Raw genomic sequence first — 21,118 nt, 5'->3', positions numbered from 1 at the left:
AATTAACCTGTTAGCTTCTGTTTCCTCATCTATAAAATTGGTAAAGTTGGACTAGATGATTTATAATGTCCCATACCAAGTCTAAAAATTATGGCAGTTATTTATGAAGATAGATTAAAAGGGGGGGAAGTTAGGATCCTGCGTTCATGGAGACTAAAGTAAAGAAGGATACCAAATTTTTAACATTTTGAGGCAAAGATGTCCATTACTTTAGATGACTGGAGTTAATCTTGTGGAAGTCATTATACCAAAAGCTAACATAGAAAGTAAATATATTCATTAGCCATCACTACATAACAAACAACCAGAAACATAGTGATATAAGGCAACACAGATTTTTTTTTTAGCTTACCATTCTTCAGGTTAGAAGATTGGCATACTCAGTTGGGCTTTCTGCCTAGGGTCTCACAAGTCTGAAATCAAGATGATAACATTGCTGGCCTCTTATCTAAAGGCTGTATAGAAAAATCTGCTTACAAACTCGTTCAGGTTGTGGGCCAAATTCTGTTTCTTGTGATTATAGGACTGAGGACCCTGTTTCCTTGCTGACTGTAAGCCACGCTCCTTTCTCAGCTCCATCAAGGTCACCTGAATTCCTTCTCATGCAGCCCCTTCTATCTTCAAGCCAGCAAGCATGTCGAATCTCCCTTATTCTTAGAATCTCTTTGACTTCTTTTTCTTCTAATAGACCCAGAAAGCTCTCTACATTTAAGGGCTCGTGTGATTAGATTAGGTCCACACAGAAAATCTCCCTATCTTAAAATCAACTGTACCCATATAACGTAGCATAATCCTGGAAGTTACATCTCATCATACTCAAAAATTGTAGGAATTGGAGCAGGACATGATTTGGGGGAACTATTTTAGAAGTTCTGCATATCATAGTAAAGTTCAAAACAATTTAGGAGGGTTGGATCATAATAGACTAGTTCAGAACAAAGTAAGATTTATAAGTTGTTTTGTGTACATCTTAACCTTTCCTTAATGGCATAGTAATTCTTTTAATTTATTTTGTCATTTCTTAGATTCTCATTTGAAGTTTTAAAATTACAGAATGGTTATAACTTTCCAGTTTTAGTATTTCTCATATTTCATGTCCCTTTTGCTTGTTTACTTGTTTGTTTTATCCATTCCCATATCAGTAGGGCCTGTGGTACACCTACAGTTCTTAACATTCTGGGATAGAAGTTAGAGTCATCTTGGAAACTATCACTGATTAGGAGTTACTTACCTGGGTGTCGACCTTATTCTGGTTGTGGGGCAAGAAAAGTAATTTTTATTCTCTTATATTACCTCCCTTTCTGTAATTTCATTACATATGAAGGAGTCTGGTTGATACAGATGATCCTGAGATCACCCTATACATCCCCCTTAAAAACTCCTTGCCTTCTCCGGTTCTTCTAGTCTCATATATTCCAACTTGTAGATAAAAGTATAACTGTAATTATTTTAGGGCCAAGCTTCCTTAAGGAATAATAACATAGTATTATTATAAGGTACCAAAAGACCTCCCTAACTAAAAATATCTCCAGTATGCACTTCCACTATACCTGAGGTTTACCGTTAGAATATCTTGGCTTAAGGTATTATTCTAGAAGAATATTTTAAAATTCATATAGCATAAAAAAAACCTTGTTTGGATAACATCAGACATTTATTAATATATCAGCCATAATTTACCAACTAACTTTGTGTGTATTGTAGGTAGAAAAGAATAGGTTTTTGAAGAACTGAAACCCAGGTAAGTTTTGGCAGGAAAAAGAAGAGACAGAGGATCAGAAATACAGACCCTAGGGAAGGTTGACTGAGGCAGACCATCTGGCCAGTAGGTGAGCAGCAAAAGGTCGCTGGGCAAGGAGCCCAGGGCAAAGATACACTTCTCATTCACAGTTCTGCCAAGTGCCTGCCTTGACATGGACCCTCAGGTGCCTGAGAAACAGAGGCAAAGCTTTTGGCTCTCCATCTGACATAAGCTAAAAGATTTGAAGCTATGTTGTTTTTCAAAGGTGGGTGGCAGGAGAATGCTGTACTCTATAGTTCAGTTAGTGTAACTACATTTCAGTGGCTTACTTAAAAGAGAGAGAGTGTTCTTGATGTTGATAAATTTCTTCTATTGGAAAAAAAAATTGGATCGAAGGACAGAAACTGAGCTTGTTAAGATTTGTAAAATTATTTACATATGTCTCAAATACCCATAGGTATTATGGTCGAAAGATGCTTTTCCTCATGATGTGTCATCCTAACTTTGATAAAATGCTTGAAAAGTATGTCCCATCTAAAGATTTGCCATATATTAAGGAATCTGTTAAAAGCTTACGGCAAAAGGTATGTCGAAGTTTATTTTATGAATAACTTTTAAAGCAAAGTTCATTTGCTCAGAAAGGTAAAGGATAGAAATAATTACTTCTTTGATTATTTCTCTAATAACCATTCAGAGTATATCTACAGTAGTGTTTCAACAACTGCAGTACTAAGTAGACATATATAGTGTCAATAAATGTGTATTAAACAGAAACTTGATATTTGGTAGAATGTAATATAGTTTATTGCAATTATAAGACTTGAGTTTGAGTCACAACTCTGAGAATTAGCAACTGTATTAATTTTAGGCACATCCCTTCATTTCTTCAAACAGAATTTTTATTTTTTGTAAAGTAAAGATAGTGATGTTTATCACAGTTGGTTCCTGCTTTATTTCCCTTGTGTGTTCCACTATTAGAGGTCCTACCACACTGGGGCGTTGATAAGGAGATCCTTGAGGGGAAGCCCCATGTCTTATTTATCCTGGTAGATAATGGGGATTCAGAAGTGTCTGTGAAATGAATGACTGAGGGAATAACAAGTGAAATGAAATGTGAAAAGTGTCTTATAAAAAAGTAACCTATTTATGTACTATTTTTTGCAAAAATGTGCTTACGTTAATCGTGTATAAATTTTCTGGGGCAATTTATGTTATTCTTCTCTGGTTACCTTGGGCAAAGGATTCATTTATGAAGGGATAATCAAAGATATATTGTGATATATACATTTTAGAGCATTTTTCCACCTGTTGATCCTAAAAATTTCAGCTTAATTCATATAGAATTTATCAAAATAGCCATGCAAAAAAATCGTCTCACTAAAATGAGGCAGATTATATCTGTGAATCATTTCAAGTACAAGTATCAGGAAAAATAGATTTTAAATAGTTCTTACTGAAATGTTTTTTCTCATCCTGGTATTGCATAGGAATTCATTGTTCATGTAATATATTCATATTTTTGGCATAGATTTATATTTTCTTTATAGATTTTAAGCTTTAAGAAGAGCAGTTATAAAATATAGATATTAATTTTTTGAATTTTAGTCACTTTTGCCAAGAAAATATTTTCCTATTAGTTGGTCACATACTTTGTTAATTTACTACTAATTACAAGGTATTTATATATCTGATACCCTTTAAAGCATAAGTATAGCATACTATTAAAATGTTTTCAATCATAAAAGAGATCAACAATGACTGCTATGAGAATTACATTGTACAAGTTATTTACGTTACTAGTTTTAAGGCTTTTATTACACTGCCTTTCTTTGTATTTACTTACAGGGCTTGGGAGAGATACCACTAGATACGCCGTCAGCAAAAGGAAGACGGTCTCATACTGGCAGTGTTGGAAATACAAGGTCATCATCTGTATCTAGAGATGCTTTCAATTCATCTGAAAGGTAGAATCATTTCATACTCCACGTCATTAGAGAAATTACTCCCTAGTGATGGTAGTCTCATTTGAATGTTTTCATGAACTATCCCAGGGTATTTGTTGAAATTTAATGGAGTTTTGAAAGTTGGTAAGGACTTAGAAAATCTGAGGTAATTAAATTTAATAAAGCAATTAGTTTGAATTTTTATCATGAATGAGTGTTGAATTTTGTCAAATGCTTTCTCAGTGTCAGTTAACATAATCATATGTTTTACATTATTCTGTTAATATGATGAATTACAGTCATTGATTTCCAAATGTTAAAAACAGTAAGTTGTATTCTTTGATTACTCTCACTTGATCATGATGTGTTATATTTTTAATATATCACTAGAGTTGATTTGCTACAATTTGTTGGGTGTTTTTGTGTCTGTATTCATGAGGTCTGTAATTTTCCTGTCAATCCCCAGTACCTCCATTAATAAATAAATACATATTCTAGTTCTATTGTATCATTGATTATGCTTCATATGATTTCAGTTCTTTTATAATTTATTGTTTTATGGTTCAGCATGCATTCTGTTAGTGAATATTTTTATATGTACTTAAAAGAATGTTTATTCTCCTACTGTTGGGCTTAGTGTTCTATAAAATGTCAGTTAGGTTAAGTTAATTTGTTGTCTTGTTCAAGTCTTCCATATCCTTATTGTCTCTACTTGTTCTGTCAACTGCCAAGATAGGAATATTGATATCTCGAACTATAGTGGATCTGTTTATTTGTACTTTCAGTTCTATCACTTTTTACTTCATGTATTTTTGTGCATGTTCATGTTAAATGCATATATATGCATGTATTCATTAATTGTTGATGAATTGACCTTTTATCTTTATGAAGTCTCTCTCACTTTATCTCTTATAATACTCCTTTTCCTGAAGTCTGCTTTGTCTCATATTAGCCATTTTATTGTAATAGTGTTGGGGTGGTGTATCTTTTTTAAAATAGCAGTGTTATGGAGATGTAATTCACATAAAATATAATTCACCTATTTAAGGCATTAAATTTTGTTTTTTGTATATTTACTGAGTTGTGCAACTATCATCACAGTTAATTTTAGAACATTTTAACATTTTCATCACCTCAAAAGAAAATTCCACACTCATTAGTAGTCAGTGTCATTTCCCCACAATTGTCCCATCCCCAGCCCTGTGCAGTCTGCTTTCTGTTTCTGTCGTTCTGCATGTTCTGGACATTTCGTACAGATAGAAACATATGATATGTCTTTAAAATATTATAACATCTGCAAATAGAGACAGTTTTACTTCTTCCTTTTCAATTTAGGTGTCTTTTATTTAATTTTTTTCTTGCCTAATTGCTCTGGCTAGGACTTCCAGTACTGTGTTGAATAAGAATGGCAAGAGTAGGCACCCTTGTCTTGTTCCTGAGATTAGAAGCAAAGCTTTTGGCTTTTCACTGTTGAATATGATGTTGGTGTGGGCTTGTCTTATACAGCCTTTATTATGTTGATATATGTTTCCACTATACCCACATTGTGGAGAGTTTTTATCATGAATGGAAGTTGAATTTTGTCAAATGCTTTTTCTGCAGCTGTTGATTTGATTATATGATTTTTATCATTCATTTTTGTAAAGTGATGTATCACATTGATAGACTTGTGGATGTGGAACCATCCTCGCATCCCCAGGATGAATCCTACTTGGGTCATTGTCTGTGATTCTTTTAATGTGTTGTTGAATTCAGTTTGCTAATATTTTGTGGAGGATTTTTCCATCTATGATCATTTTTAATGTCTTCTCTTTTTTATAAATTTTATGATTGTTAATGTACCTAGTGAGTTTCCCCTTTTGACTGTTACTCTATCTTTTCCCCCAAAACTATATTATGTGTTATCTTACTATCAAATCCATCCTGTTTTGAACAATAAAAACGCCATCTTTATAGATAGGTTTCAGTAATTCAATGGCTTCTTGAGGTGTTTTTCTGCTTTACTCCTTACATTTATTCACCTTTTATGTATCATATAGTCCTTAGTGTAAATATAAATTTAATTATTTGTGTTTCTCATTGTTTCAAATTAATCATCTTAAATATTACCTCAGATTAATTTATTTAAACAAATTAAAAGTAATGGATAAATTCATTTAGTATCTGCTCTTTAAATCATCATCCTGTGTCCACTTTCAGGATGATTCTGAGTCATTAATCACTGCTCTTAAGACAAATTTAGCACTGATTTTAATACTATCTAGTCAGAGAAATGGTGGTACCTGGGAATTGTTACCACTGTCTTTAAGACCTGTCAATTTGTATGACTCTTTAGTTTCAAAGGGATCATCATCTATCACATTGAGTCACTCCTTTATAGCAGTGGAAAACACTGTGCTTCTAAGTCATTGAAATAGTAAATCCTACTGGTCTCAAGATTCTAATTTTCCTATGCATGTTCACATGGATATTTTACAGAAAACAGTTAACATATCAGGCCTGATACTGCTACCCTGGGAAAGGCCAACTTGCAATGTTAGCCCTTGGCCTGGCATCTGGAAACTAGGATTTCAGGAGGATTCCCACCATTCTCTAACTGATAAGGGTATTTTACTCTGCCTGTATTTTATGGGCAAATAGTATGGTTAATACTGAAGACTTACTTTCCTTCTGAGAGTCTGGAATTTGGTATGTCCAAGGCAGAGGACCAGCTATGACCAACTCCCCATAAAAATCCTTGGCACTGAGCCTCTCATAAGCTTCATTGGCAGACAGCATTTTACATGTGTTGCAGTTTGTTGATGGAGGAATTATGTTTATGCTGCGTGACTCCACTGGAAAAGGACCCTTGAAGCTTGCATCTGCTTTCCTTTGGACTTTGACCCATATGCCTCTCCCTTTGCTGATTTTGCTTTGTATCCTTCTGCTATAACAAATCTTAACCATGAGTAAAACTACATGCTGAATCTTATGAGTCCTCTTAGCAAATCACCATACCCAGGGGAGATCTTAGGGACCCCCAACACAGGTATTGTGGCTGTGGGTTAAGTCATTCTGTGAATTTTTCAAAAATGAATGCATAATGAAAATTACTTGTGTTTGTGTTTTACCCTTTTTTCACTTTAGAGAGGTAGCTGAAATTCGTGAAGTCTCCAGAAAATCAGTTCCCCGCAATTCCTTAGAAAGTGCCGAGTACATTAAAGTCATAACAAGTTTATTAAATGCAAAAGACTTTCGTGATCGGATTAATGGGATTAAGCAGCTTTTATCAGATACTGAAAACAATCAAGAGCTTGTTGTTGGAAACATTGTGAAGGTAAGGACCTGTCGAAATTAATTTTCATTTTTAATCTGTGATTAATAAAGTTCATTAGGACAAAAAATGGCCCTATATCTTAATACTTTATATGTATTATTTTAAAGTGTTGAAATAAACCTAGTGAAAAGAATGGGTTGCCTAACTTTTGCTCTGTTAAAAGCATTCCAAAACAATTCAGAGTAACTGGGGAGACTACTAAGAAAATAGCTGCTTATTTGTTTGACTCTTCCCACTAGATGGTAACTGTGTTCTCAGAGCTCTCAGAACCTGGCATTCAGTAAATAGATGTTGTGTGAATTAATACATATTTTAAAAACTCAGGGCATTTAAGAGACTTGCTAGTATTACCTAGGAATAGATAATAAAATTTTTCATATATAGGTTAGAAATCTGTATATACTAATTTATGTACCTCCCTTTAGGAAGACAACAAGCAATGGAAAGGGAGACAGTAATGTTAGTGGTACCAGAGCACAGATTATTTATGCTTCTGTCTACAGCCATACCGTCCTGAACGTGCCCGCTCTTGTCTGATTACTTATGCCTCATCAGAGTTTAGTTCAATTAATTCCATTAGTAATTTGGTAATTAAATTCCATTTTAAATTTGCACTATGTTTATTAAACTTGGCAAACGTACCATAACTATGATTAATTCCAGTGGTCGTGTCTCTTAATTTTCAGACGAAAAGTAACACATTAGCATTATCATGGAAATCAGCAAGTTACATTTTCTGATATCTGTTGAGTAATTTATTATATGTATCAGGAATTATTAGTTAATAGTCTCAATCTCACAGAATAGCTCTTCCCTCACCTGACATGGCTACAGAATTACTTTGCATTCACTCTATTATATTTTGAATTTATGAAAGCTAAGAATTTGAAGCGCAAGGAATAGTTGTTTAAATATTCAGGCTAAGAGGTAATAATAAAAATTCAACTTGGAAATTACATCTAAAATTCTCATAAGAAACCTAAACTGAAACTAGGTCAGATCTCTACAGTAAAACTTACATGTCTACTTCTGTTACAAATAGAGATAAAGATAGAAACTTTTCTTAAGTTCTTAAAGTTAGCTAAACTAACCCACACCTTTTAGAAAGTAACATTTTGATCACATTTACAGTAATTATATCTGTGTACTGAACCAAATTTCTCAACCTTAATTTATTAGGATGTCTTTTTAGGTGATTTTTGAAGCCTTCATGTTTTGCTATAAGAAGATCTGACATTTAGATTTAGCATCCACATTTTTATAAAATTCCTATTACCTAAGTTCAGGTTAAATAAGATGTGTTTATGTTTTTAAACAGTATACTTCTCCTTTAGTAAAATACTATGAAATGTCATAAAGAATTTAAATATAATGGGTATAAACATTATTTTACTTTAAATAATTTACCAATTTACTTTCAGATATTTGATGCTTTTAAATCTCGACTTCATGATTCCAATAGTAAAGTAAACCTGGTGGCTCTAGAAACAATGCACAAAATGATTCCTTTGCTTAGAGACAACTTATCTCCTATAATCAACATGCTAATTCCAGCAATAGTAGATAACAATCTGAATTCCAAGAATCCAGGCATCTATGCTGCTGCCACAAATGTTGTTCAGGCACTGAGTCAGCATGTAGGTAAGAAATCCTACTTTGGCACTCAAGTTATTTTGGCTTTACTTTTGTATATTTTCCTACACATTTTTGTTTTGTTTATCTTTTTCTCTTCTTTAGGTTTTCTTTTTAGACTTTTTTTTTATAATGCTGAAACCTAGTCAGTTTTTGGTTTCTAATGTTATGATAGATTTTTTATAATTTTCTCAGTAGTAATTTTAATTATTTTTAGTGATTAAATACTATCCCATTAAATTGACTTTCTCTTCCCTTATTTTAGACTTTTCAGTTATTCTTTTCTGCCTCACCCTCACATCTGAAACAAAATTAACTCAAAATGGGTCATAAATTGAATATAAAATTTAGCTGTAAAACTTTTGGAACATAGGAGAAAATCCTTAGGACCTAGCCTTAGTGAAGAGTTGTTAGCATGACACTAAAAGCATGATCCATTAAAAAGTCCATAAATTGGACTTTATCAAAATTAAAAACATTTGATCTACAGAAGACTCTTTTTTTTAGGTCAAAATATTTATTTTTGTGTTACAAAAACAAAAATAAATCCAAGCAGGTAGCTAAATAAACCTATTTTTCAAGTGTCCCGTCCTGGGATCTCTGTCCTAGAATTTAGTAAACAACTCAAGTTTAGGTTGCTTCAGCACTTCTTCTGGATGCTGTGAGGTCTCCATCTTATAACCATGTTTCTGTAGTTTAACTTGTAACTAACTGGAGAAGTCATCCTCTATGTCATCATCCCAATTATCCTCCCTGACAGACTACAGATTTGGAGGAAATATTTGCAAACCACATAGCTGATAAAGAACTTACATCTAGAATATATAAAAAAAATCTTAAAACGCAACATTAAAAAAAAGCAAACAATCTAATTAGAAAATGGGCAAAACACATGGAGAAACATTTATATGGATGGCAAATAAACACATGAAAAGATGTTCAGCATCACCAGTCATTAGAGAAATGCAAATACAAATTAAGGCCATGATCATTACAGGAATGTCTTAGTCTCTTCGGGTTGTTGTAACAAACTGTCACTTTTTGGATGGCTTAAAAACCACAAACATTTATTTTTCACAGCTCTGGAGCCCGGGAAGTCTAAAATTAAGGCGCCAGCAGATTTGGTGTTGGGTGAGGGCCCACTTCCTAATTTATAAATGGCCAACTTCTGACTGTGTCCTCACATGGTAAAAGGGGCACAGGAGCTCTTTGGGGCCTCTTTTTATAAAGGCACTAATCGCATTCATGAGACTTCACCTTCATGACATAATCACCTCCCAAAATCCCCACCCCAGACACCATCACATTGGGGATTGGATTTCAACGTATGAATTTGGGCAGGGGATGCAATCATTCAGTCTATAGCAAGTATTAGAAAAACTAAAATTAAAAATGGTGGCAACACCAAATGCCAACAAGGTTGCAGAGAAACTGGATCTCATACGCTGCTGGTGAGAATGTAAATAAAATGGCATAGCCACCCTAGAAAATAGTTTGTTTCTTAAAAAACTAAAATGCAAACAAACAAACAAAAAAACACTAACCATGTACTTACCCATCAGTTGCATTCCTCGGCATTTATCCCAGAGAAATGAAATGTTCCATCCATGCAAAAACCCGTACATGATTGTTCACAGGAGCTTTGTTTATAATAGTCAAAAACTGCAAACAACCTAGATATAATTCAGTAGGTTAGTGGTGAAAAAAACTGATACATCCATACCATAAAATACTACTTAGCAATAAAAAGGAATGAATTATTGATACATGCAACAATTTGGGGGTTTTGTTTGTTTTGTTCTCGGGGGGTAATTGGGTTTATTTACTTATTTTATTTTTTTATGAAGGTACTAGGGATTGAACCCAGGACCTCGTGCATGCTAGACATGTGCTCTCTCAGTGAGCTATACCCTCCCCCTGATACATGCAACAATTTGGATGGATCTCAAAATCATTGTGCTGAGTGAAAAAAGCCAGCCCCAAAAGGTCACATGCTGTATGATTTCATGTGTATAACTTTCTCAAGATGACAAAATTGAGATGGAAAACATATTAGTGTTTATTAGGGCTTAGGGGCAATGTAGGAGGAGTGGCTAGATGTGACTATAAAGAGGTAGCACTAGGGAGATCTTTGTGGTGATAGAATAGTTTTGTATCTTAATTATAGTGATGGTTTCACAAATCTACATATGTGATAAAATGACATAGAACTGTATGCACATATTGTACCAATGTCAGGTTCCTTGTTTTGATATGTACTATAATTATGTAAGATACAACCTATGGGTGGAAGTACACGAAACCTGTCTGTGCTATCTTTGCAATTCACTGTGAAACTATAAAATTAAAACTTTGAAAAAATTCAGTAAAGGTAAAAACTATCCCCAAAGTTTCCATTTTTTTCTCTTTGTCTTTTTCTTTTTTCTTTTCTTTTCTCTTTTTCTTTTTTTTTGGATAAACCTGTGTACTATCATTTGGAATAAGATGCCTTGGGAAGATAGGCAGTTTTTTTTCTTTTTATTTCTCATTTGCTATAAGAATATCACTCTGTTATAGAGAATTTTAAAAAGTGACTAACTACATAGATTAGATCTTTTTTTAACATTTGCATCAATTATTTTTCTTTTCAGTGTTGTGTAATAGAAAATAAATAGGATCTTATAACTCTTTAAATGTGTCTCTGTGTTATTCTTTTTGTTTAGATAATTACTTACTTCTGCAGCCATTTTGCACAAAAGCTCAGTTTTTAAATGGAAAAGCAAAACAGGATATGACTGAAAAGCTTGCTGGTAAATATTTTTTAGTTGTTACTTCTAAGTAAATATTTTATTAATCAAGGGTAAACTGATGGGCATTCAGTTTAATATTAGTAGTTACCAGACTCAGTATCATTATCCATGAAGTAGAAATAAATTGTGTAATGATCCACAAGAGGACTTTTTAAGACTTTTACCCCAAAATTTTTTTCAGAAAAATTGTATTCCTTTTTTTCCCCTAATAAGGGTTTAATCTTCTTGTTAGTAGAAATAAGCAGGATAAATAAAAAGACATTAAAATCAAATATTGGTACATATAGAAAACTGCTATTTCAAATTAGTGTTTGATAAAAGGTCCACGAGTTAAAAATGTATATGTCTTGTTTTAACTACATTTGGAAAACATTGAGATGAATTTTTGGTTTGATTTCTGTCTTTACTACTTTTGCCTGAACGCATTATGATATATAGATTTCTAATACTTGAAGGATCCCAATCTTTGGGAGCAAAGTTTCTGACCTTACTTTTTTTTAAAGTGCCTACCAGTTTAAGACAAATGGCATAGAGAAGAAGCTCCGTTTATTTTATATGCTTTTTAATTGACAGAACTTGAATTTAATTTGTTTTCAAACCTCACTGTTAACCATATTTTTGTGTTTCAGATATCGTTACAGAACTTTATCAGAGGAAGCCTCATGCCACGGAGCAGAAAGTGTTGGTTGTTTTATGGCATCTCTTAGGGAACATGACAAACAGTGGCTCTCTGCCTGGAGCTGGAGGAAATATACGAACAGCCACAGCAAAATTATCAAAAGCACTTTTTACACAGATGGGTCAGAATCTGTTAAATCAGGCTGCATCTCAACCATCACATATAAAAAAGAATTTAGAGGAATTGCTCGATATGACAATTTGAAATGAGTTATGAATCTTTGACGAAATATTCTATGATGAACAAAACTGTTTACACGATGACAAATGGAAGTTTTTTAAAGTTATATTTTCAGTGCCTGCACTTCTCATCCAGTAAGTTAAGTCAATGGCGATTTTTATTTGCAGCCTGTGAATACACACCTATATCGACCCTGTCACTTGCACCCATCGCGCAAAACTCCAAAATAATATAATCTAATGTTCTTAAATCTGAGGCACATGGAATGAAGCCCAGTTTAATATTTTTGAGAAAAGTCCTGCTCATTTGCACTATTCTATAGAAACTGCAATTTGTTGCCCTATATGTACAATTAGATTTTTAATTAAAAATATACTTTTTAATATGTAATCATGTTCTGCTATGTCTCATTACTCAGCCTTATTTTATGAAGTGGAAGAAGTCATTGAACTATGTTATCACAAACTAAGTTTTGTGTGCTGTTTGTGAAAAACGTATTTCTGAAATCAGTCTGCTAATATGATTGTGCAGTATTAGCTTGCTTTTGCTGGTGTGTTAATGTGATATATTTGCTTATCATTTGGGTTTAATCATCTACATAATTGTGAAGTTTAACAAGTTATAATAAAGCATGATGACCAAAGTTTTAGAAAACATTTAAACATTTTAAGTGCACGTTTAAGAAAACGTGTTGAATGTAACTTCTCTATTTTTGTGTGCAAACTAAATTTTATTTCTATATGTCCTGACATTTATAAAGGTGTTATTTTGCTGCCCAGTTGTGTAATTCTCAAACATAGTGCCAGGTCTACTATAGCCTTTCTCAGAATTCTTGGGCTACAAGTACTGTATGCATCTTAAAAAAGAAAAGGAATGTTATAAAATAAAAGGATTTATTTCTGTAGATGTGTGAGAGGTGTCCTATTTTTCTAACTTCCATATATGGTAAAATGGGAAAAATATATGTTATAATATCACTTTCACTTGTTACACTTGATACAATATTGCCCTGTCCCTATTGACCTAACTGTACACCTGGATTATAGTTCTAGCTTTACAGGAAGTTAGCTGTGTGACCTTGGGCAAGTCACTTGCCAGATTTAGGCCTCAGTTTTCTCATCTCTAAAATGTAAGGGTTGGACTAGATGATTTTTAAGGTTCCATTTTGTTCTAAAACTTTTTGTGCTTCTATGTTGCAGTTTACTGTAAGATCACTTTATTACAGTTGTGAGCTGCCTACATTCTTTTTCACTTCTTGTGTCACTGGACAGTTTTCTACTCTAGTGGGCTGCTTTTTAAATTGCGATTCTTTGTATTAATCTGCAATCTCGAAGGAAAAAAGGAAAAAAAGTTTGAAGTTAATCTGAAAGAAGAATGAAGACATGGTTACTTTTTCTATTTATATACATTGTCATAATTACATACATACTTTTAAATTTCTTTTTCTTCTAAATATATTTTATTATGTTCCTATAATTTAGGTCCAAAGTTAGCAAACATTTTCTGTAAAGGACCAGAAAGTAGATATTTTTGGCTTTGTAAGCCACAGACAGATTGTTATTCTTTGTTTTTGTTTTTTACAACTCTTTAAAAATGTAAAAAAAATTCTTAGCTCAGGCCAAACATGAACAAGTCTCTGGTTTAGACTCTCTGCCTTCAGTTGTAACTCTGAAATCATTAAATTTTGCTTCACTCTTTACAATATTCATTAGTAAGACAATAGTTACAGGTTCCAAGTTTCATTAATTTTGACCACTGCCCTTGTGTCTTTGCAAATGTGCCTACTAAATTTTGCACTGATATATTGAAGGTATATTTTAAATTTCAAAGTTTACCAAGAACTGTTACCAACCCAGGAATCAAAAAGAATTAGAGACTGATCACTGACTGAAAGAACTAAAGAGAAGCTGAAGGCCTCAAAAAATTGTAACAGATGTTTTTTACAGTAATAGCAGTACTAGCGATAAAAGTCCAACCCCACCAGCACTGCAACTAAAAAATAAAAGAAATTTTCACAGCCTATTCACCCAGTGGAATCCATATCACAGAGTCATTAAAAATGTTAATACTTTAATCACGGTACAATGTCCACAGTGTGTTAAATAAAGAAAGCTTGACTACAAAATAAATAGTGTCTCTGTTTATTAACTATATGCGCACATACAGAAAATAGAACTGGAATTATATACACCAACATGTTAATTGTGGTAATCGGGTAAAGAAGTTATTTTAATTTTTTCAGTGTACTATTCTGCACTTTTATTTTTTCAGAAATGAGCAACATGTATTGCCTGTGTAATAAAATTTAAATTACAATTAAGTAACCTAAAGAGAATCTGAAAATAAAGGTAATATGAAGAGAAGAATACATGGCAAGAAGAGGCACAGCAGTGACCATGAAATTGCTAAGGGAGATAGTGACATGACTAGAAGGGAGACAAGAAAGGGAAGCAAGAGAGTATAAAGGTGAAGAGCATAAGACTTAGATTCAGAAAGCATAGATTTGGAACCCAGTTTTATTATTACTTGCTAATTCTTACATATATCCTGCACTTGGTGTGAGGTACAAAATTAATGTGGGATTATATATAAGAAAGTATTTGTAAACCTCAAATTCCATACAAAGTTAACTTATTCCCAGTAAGAAATGACGTTGAGGAAAGATGGGCAGAAAACCTATAGAAATCTTTAGTGCTAAGATAGTCAATCCTACTTATTTCATTGTGGGAGGTTAAGTACATCAAATGAAGGCAAAATCAATTAAGTACTGTGTAGTCTCATAATGTGTACTGTAAAAGTACTTAAACTTAATTCATATTTAAACTCTTCTCTGGGCAACAATGGGATAAATGCAGATTTGAAGGCATTAAAGTGAATTGTAAGTTTAGCAAAGTAGTTTTTCTTTCTTTTTAAATCCTGGAGCATGGAATATGTGAGATAATGTTATATAAAATGAAGGCAGAATGATATATGGCGGTACCATATTACGACCAGTCTTGAATGATTTGTTCACCTCTGTACTGAATGCCTTGGCCTATTCTGGTTGCTGAATAGATAGTACTTCAATAAAATGCTGAGTGATACATACATACGTTTGAAATTTATTATGGAGCAATGTTTTCAAGGATGGAGGTGGTGTATTTTAAAAATTAACCGCTAGAAGAGGAGGGGTAGTTGGATGGAGCAGGGAGAAATTGTAGGCAAGGAAATCAATTTGGAAACACTGATATAGAGGCCTGTGGCAAATGAATTTCATCAAATGTTCTAGCCTAATGGATTGACAGTGTCTGCCTGATCAGTGTGTTGAACAAGATTGTGACATTACAGTAAGTTTTAATCTGAAAGAGTGCAGTGATCCACTTACTATTCAGGGCTCAGAGCCAGATTCTAGATAGTAAAGGTCTAAGGAATAGTTGAAGCAGTGAGAATTGAAAGAAGAGATCAAAAGGTATTCTGATGGCAGGATTGACCAAATTGATGACCTACTTAAGTATGGAGTATAAAGGAGTCGAAGTTAATGAAGTTTCTCACACTAAAGACTGATGGATTCTGATGCCATTAACTGGAATGGAGAAGACTGGAGGAGAAGCAGGTGATGGGAAAAAAGATGAATGTAATGCTTGCAGACCTCCATGAGAGAACTTGACTGTGAAGGCAGAGTTCTGAATTTAAATTGCAGCTTTGCATTTATTAAATCTATGGCCAAGAAGACTAAAAGAATAAAAGGAAGGAAGGTGAGAAGGAAGGGAGGGAAGGGAAGAGAACAAAGAGAAAAGGAAGAAAAAAAACTGGCATGAGCAAAAAGGAAAACTTTTTTTGAAACTTAGAAGTCAAAGTCGCTGGCTTCAAACCTGGCTTGATTCAGGGCTCAAATGATGTCTAGATCTAGTTTTTCTCTCTTTCATCCATAGAAACATCTGATTTTTCTATGTCTCGTTGACCAGAACTGGGTCACGTGTCTATCCCTAAATCAGTCATTGGCAAACAGGAATGGGATTACCATGTTTGGTTTGTACTGATTATGACTCAACTCCTGGAGTTGGCACATTGCCACCTAATACCTGAAAATGAGCAATGCTTTAAGTTCATGACAAAACTATGAATTCCACTGACATCATAATTTGGCAGACTGTGGGTCCATACTTGGAAGAGTATGTTTGGCTCATTTAGCCCCATGGCTGCAAAGAACAAGAAATTCTTTTGGTTCCATCACAGAAAGTTCCTGATATTTGGTCTCTGCTTTATGCCAAGAATTTAGAAATATGATCTTGTCATTCTCTTTAAGCTGCCTGGTATTAATATGAATAATCACCCCACCCCCACACTTCTCCCCAAAGCTTTGCCTTAATGTCATCTTCGATGCCTATAGTTAATTTTATACCATATGTATACTGCGTACAATAAGTTCCATGAATACCAGAAGGATGTCTCAGTCCTCAGTCCTCAATCCAACATCCTTCTGCTTCCCTGGAGAACTGTTATCTGCAACTATTCTTGGTACTCATTTCGGTATCAATCATGACTTCTAGTTACTAGAAAAAAAAAATACACACACATATACATATATATGTATATACATGTATGTCTAATTTAAACAGAAGATAGGTTTCTAAAAAGTGTTTGGTATTACACAGAGCTTTATGAGGGTAGGAGGCTAGAAAGCCAGTAATAATATCCAAACTGTGCTGCCGAGTGTGGGGAAGATACTTCAGCTGCCATTACAGAGCAGAGCCACCACAGCCACCACTTCTGATACCACACACCCCCACGTTGGATGCTGGCCCTAAACCGCTGCTGCAGATGCTTTGGGAGAACAGATGCAGCTGCTGCCTGTGCACAAACCGTTACCAGAAGAGTCTAGGTATTATATGTCTTCATAAATGAGTTACCAATTCCAGGAATGGGCTAGGAAGGCTTGGCAGAAAGAACCCAAGTCACACACCTATTTTCATATTTCTGGGTGTGTGTGTGTGCGTGCGCGTGTGTGCACACGTGTGTGCTGAGGGATGGGGTTGGGGGGAGCACTAGGAAAGCAAGTATATGATAGTTGCAGCTTCTACAGTGCAATTTAGGCTGTCTACTTCGGAAAGAGGAGATACCTCAGACAGAGGAAGGGATTTTGTACACTGGGTGACTAAAACAAATAAAAAATGGCCACTGCAGAAATCACTGACATATGAAAGGTAATAAAATCAATTGGGAAAAAACACGCTGCACTTCATGTTACATTCGTGTTGATTAGGTTTTGTATTTGAGTCCTCCAAAAAGCAGATCCCGTAATGGGTTTAGATGTGCAAGAGATTTATGCAGGAAAATGCCTGTGAGAGAAGGTAAGTAGTCAGATAAAGTAGAGTTTTCAGACAGTGACGGAGGTCTAGCCCCCGATGTAGGAGAAAGAGAAGAAAAGTTAAAGGCAAGCCTGACTGAAGCTGGGAGTCAATGGAGGAATTCCTTTTATCTCCCAGGAATGAGCCTGACGGCATCCCTGCCATGTTTTGTCATCAGCTGGTTGCAGCTCCAGAAGAACGGGCCATGATACAAATGTGGTGATGGAGTTCAGAGCACAGCAAATGCAGTCATTGATCAGTTAGGCTTCTTGTATTTGTAGATTTGAGAAGCACATTTTTGTGGCCACTACAGGTTTCATCATACATATTTGTTGCACCTCTAATTAAAGATAAGTCATTTATGTTTAAGGGATTAAAAAAATGCCCTAAGGACAAAAGGCAGAACAATGGTGAGGTTGCTTGACAGAAATATCCATCTGTAGTGTTACCTGTTTCATTTTTGATACTGTTAATTTATGGATCATTCAGTTGTTGGATCACACACTAGGCTTGATTTTTCAGATTTACCCTCTTATCTTCTCTCCTGAGATATCTGAATGTATGTGGTGAGTCACTGTGTTGTTGATGCAGTGGAAGAAAAGAAGTGCTCAGCTCTGCAGACCCCTGGTTGGTCTCTGCCCCAGTGTATGTGGACTGGACTGCTCTGTCAATCGGGCCACTGACCCCCTTTAGCCTTTTAGGCTTGAATTGCTGGTGCCTACTGCCGGAATCCACACCCTGGCCATCTGCCTTTGATCATGCAATCTCTGCTTGAGGTAAACCCTTCACCCTGACTCCCTTTGCCGTCTCAGCATCCATTTTGTTCTTTCAGTGGCCACAGGAGAACCTGAAATTCCTTTGTACAACGTGATCAAGCCTTGGTGAGGGGGTGCTGTGCCTCAAACTCAACTATTTAGCCCCAAATAATTCTTTCCTTTTCCTCGCTGAAATCTTGAACTTGCTCAATCTAAGGACAGTTACAGCTTCATAGCCCTGTGACAAGAGAACAGAAAGGATTGGAATAGGGAAAGGGTGGAGGGGATTAAAATGCAAATCTCCTTTCTTTCATTTTGACATTTCTATAGCTGGAAAACCATTCCACAAATTAAGACTTTAATAAATTATCCAGAAATTGGAGCAATGTAGGATCTAGATAAACAGCTCTCAGGAAGACTGAATTGGGGGGTATCATTTGAATTAATCTCAAAGATCAGATAATAGTAGAGAGGTTTGGATTTTTCTATATTGTGTTTGGATTTAAATCTAGAGCCACAATTTTCCTTCACTTGCTTTAACCAGTAAAAAAGAACACTAAATACAGGAGTCTAAATGTTTCTAACATTTAGACAAGAGCCACTACAGTTTATTTAGTGATGGATTCATTTACAATGTAAATGAACAAATTCCATTCCCTAGAGAAAATATATTCTGTAAATTAAACAAGCCATGTGGTATTTTATGCACTTTTTAATTGCATGTTATATCTTGAAGAGAACAAACAGGAACCTTTACTGAATAGCCCAGAAAGAAGTTGTGACTAACACTGGGTATCATAAGAAGCTTTTTGCTCTTTTCTCAGTCACAATTCCACAAGGAAATACATGGCATATCAACATCAGGGTAATGTGAGAAGTAATTAATAAGGGACTGTTTACAATGATTAACAATGGTTACAATGGAAGAAGAAAGTATGGAGAAGACTGCCTGTGATGCCAGCATGAAAGGAGCTGGGGAATACATTTTCTGACCTCACTCCTCCCTTCCATTCCTCCAGGACCCTGTTGGCCAGAACCAATCAAAACCAGGGAGTGAGGGTCCATCTCTGGAGAATGAAGCAGGTAGAGAGGGTGGACAGTTGATTTACACAGGCAAGTGGAAGAAATCCATTACATTAACAAACACCTTTCCCCTTCTGTCCCATCTTTTTGCTCTGTTTCTGAGACCACTTGACTTTAAATACTGTATATTAGAACTCGCCACCCTGTAAACTACAGCATTTGGCATAATCTTTTTTTTCCTTCCCAAAGCTTATAATTGTAATGTACAATTTCTAAATCACATAAAAAATCTTAAGTTTTCACCAGTGAGGAGTGCACTACAGACAGAGGAAAAAGCACACTGGAAAATTTAGACACATAAAAGGGACATAGACGCTTAAAAGGAAACAGTGGGTTTTGTAAAGTTAAGGGGAGGTAGAAACCAGTAAGAGGGCTGGCGTGTGATTACGAAGGATTGTATTTTCAATGCTAAAATGTTTAGATTTTTCTTAAAAGCATTGGGGGAAACCAGTGAAGGTTTTTAAGCAGGACAGTGAGAGCAATACCACTGGCTTGAAAAGTAAGATGTAGAAAACCAGATGGAGAGAATCAATGAATCTACAGTGAATAAAGTTGAAGAAGCAGATGGGTTTTTAGAAAATGGCTCTTAGAGGGGATGGGATCTCATAGCTAATCTCATTTACCGATGAAGAGTTTGGGACCACTTTAGGGTAGGCTGAAAGGGCCAGAAGAGGAGAGAAGGTTGTGGCACACAGAGCCACTGAATGACGGTGCTTGTTGCAAATTCTGCCTACCTTCCCAATATATCAGTCCCTTAAATGCTCCTCCCCATAGTAAACATCTAAATGTTGCTGGTTACACCAGTAAAAAGCATGGGTGCACTGTCAGAGAATTAAAAAAAGTTAGCTTGCACAGAAAAGGCAGTGGAAAAGGAAAGCTGTCAACTAGCTGCAGTTTGATGAAAGTGGAAGGTAAGACTGTTTTTGATATTTGGACACGAAAGTGCTGTTGAGGGGATTTATGATTAACAGGAGCGTAGACAGGAAACACCATCTTGCAGAGAAATATTTCTGGAAGCAGACATGTTCCAGAAGAGGAAACTGCAGCCTAGTTGGGATACTATTGAACCTTGAACAAGAGATTGCCTGGTAAGTGGTAGGTGAACTCAGGAACCTTGAAACAGAAACAGGAGAGGTCAAGTTTGAAAAAACAAACATACATACATATGTTTAAAGTGAGGATGGGAGTACAACTGAAGAGTATTGCTAAGATTGTCAAAATAATACATTTGTCCAGAGAATAATTTTACATATCCCTTTAATAATCAGTTCCTCAAACCCCTAACTCCACTATTATTTCCCCTTCATGAAACCTGGGTGTACCCAGAGTCCATACCATCTTGAGATTTGGGGGGTTTAAGGCTGAATTTCTATCCATTTCCAGGCAGAGGAGTAAAGCCTAGGCTGTTGTTTACTCCCCAAAAGCCCAGTATTTTTTTTGGAGGGGCAGGGCACTGTCCGTGCCTAAGATCAGGGACACCCTAATTACCCTCTTTATGCTCGGGAAGTCCCCACAGCGGAGGGAAAATCTGGTAGAAGCAGCGGCCCCGCCCTCGCTGGCGGCGGGACAGGGCGGGGCGGGGCGGGGTCGGGGTGGGACCGGTCCCCGCCCCCCCGGATCCCGCGGAGGGCGAGGCCTGCGCGCTGCGCAACCACGTGACTCCCTCGCCTCCT

General features: G+C 35.4%; 1 protein-coding gene across 2 annotated transcripts in view; it reads left to right on the top strand.

Annotated features, from left to right (window-relative positions):
• Nucleotides 1-13,184, top strand: part of TOGARAM1 (TOG array regulator of axonemal microtubules 1) — a 60,268-nt gene extending 47,084 nt beyond the window's left edge. For both annotated transcript variants that reach the window (XM_010967013.3, XM_045504350.2), the window contains 6 exons: nt 2,199-2,325; nt 3,587-3,705; nt 6,811-7,000; nt 8,422-8,641; nt 11,335-11,421; nt 12,051-13,184. In XM_010967013.3, coding sequence (XP_010965315.2) covers nt 2,199-2,325; nt 3,587-3,705; nt 6,811-7,000; nt 8,422-8,641; nt 11,335-11,421; nt 12,051-12,304 — 997 coding nt within the window. In that variant the 3' untranslated portion in view covers nt 12,305-13,184. The remainder of the gene's footprint in view (nt 1-2,198; nt 2,326-3,586; nt 3,706-6,810; nt 7,001-8,421; nt 8,642-11,334; nt 11,422-12,050) is intronic.
• Nucleotides 13,185-21,118: the final 7,934 nt, after the last annotated feature.

This window comes from Camelus bactrianus, chromosome 6 (genome assembly GCF_048773025.1).
Source record: "Camelus bactrianus isolate YW-2024 breed Bactrian camel chromosome 6, ASM4877302v1, whole genome shotgun sequence".
NCBI classification, from domain to species: domain Eukaryota; kingdom Metazoa; phylum Chordata; class Mammalia; order Artiodactyla; family Camelidae; genus Camelus; species Camelus bactrianus.
The sequence above is the reverse complement of the archived record's forward strand: the minus strand, read 5'-3'. Positions and strand labels throughout refer to the sequence as shown.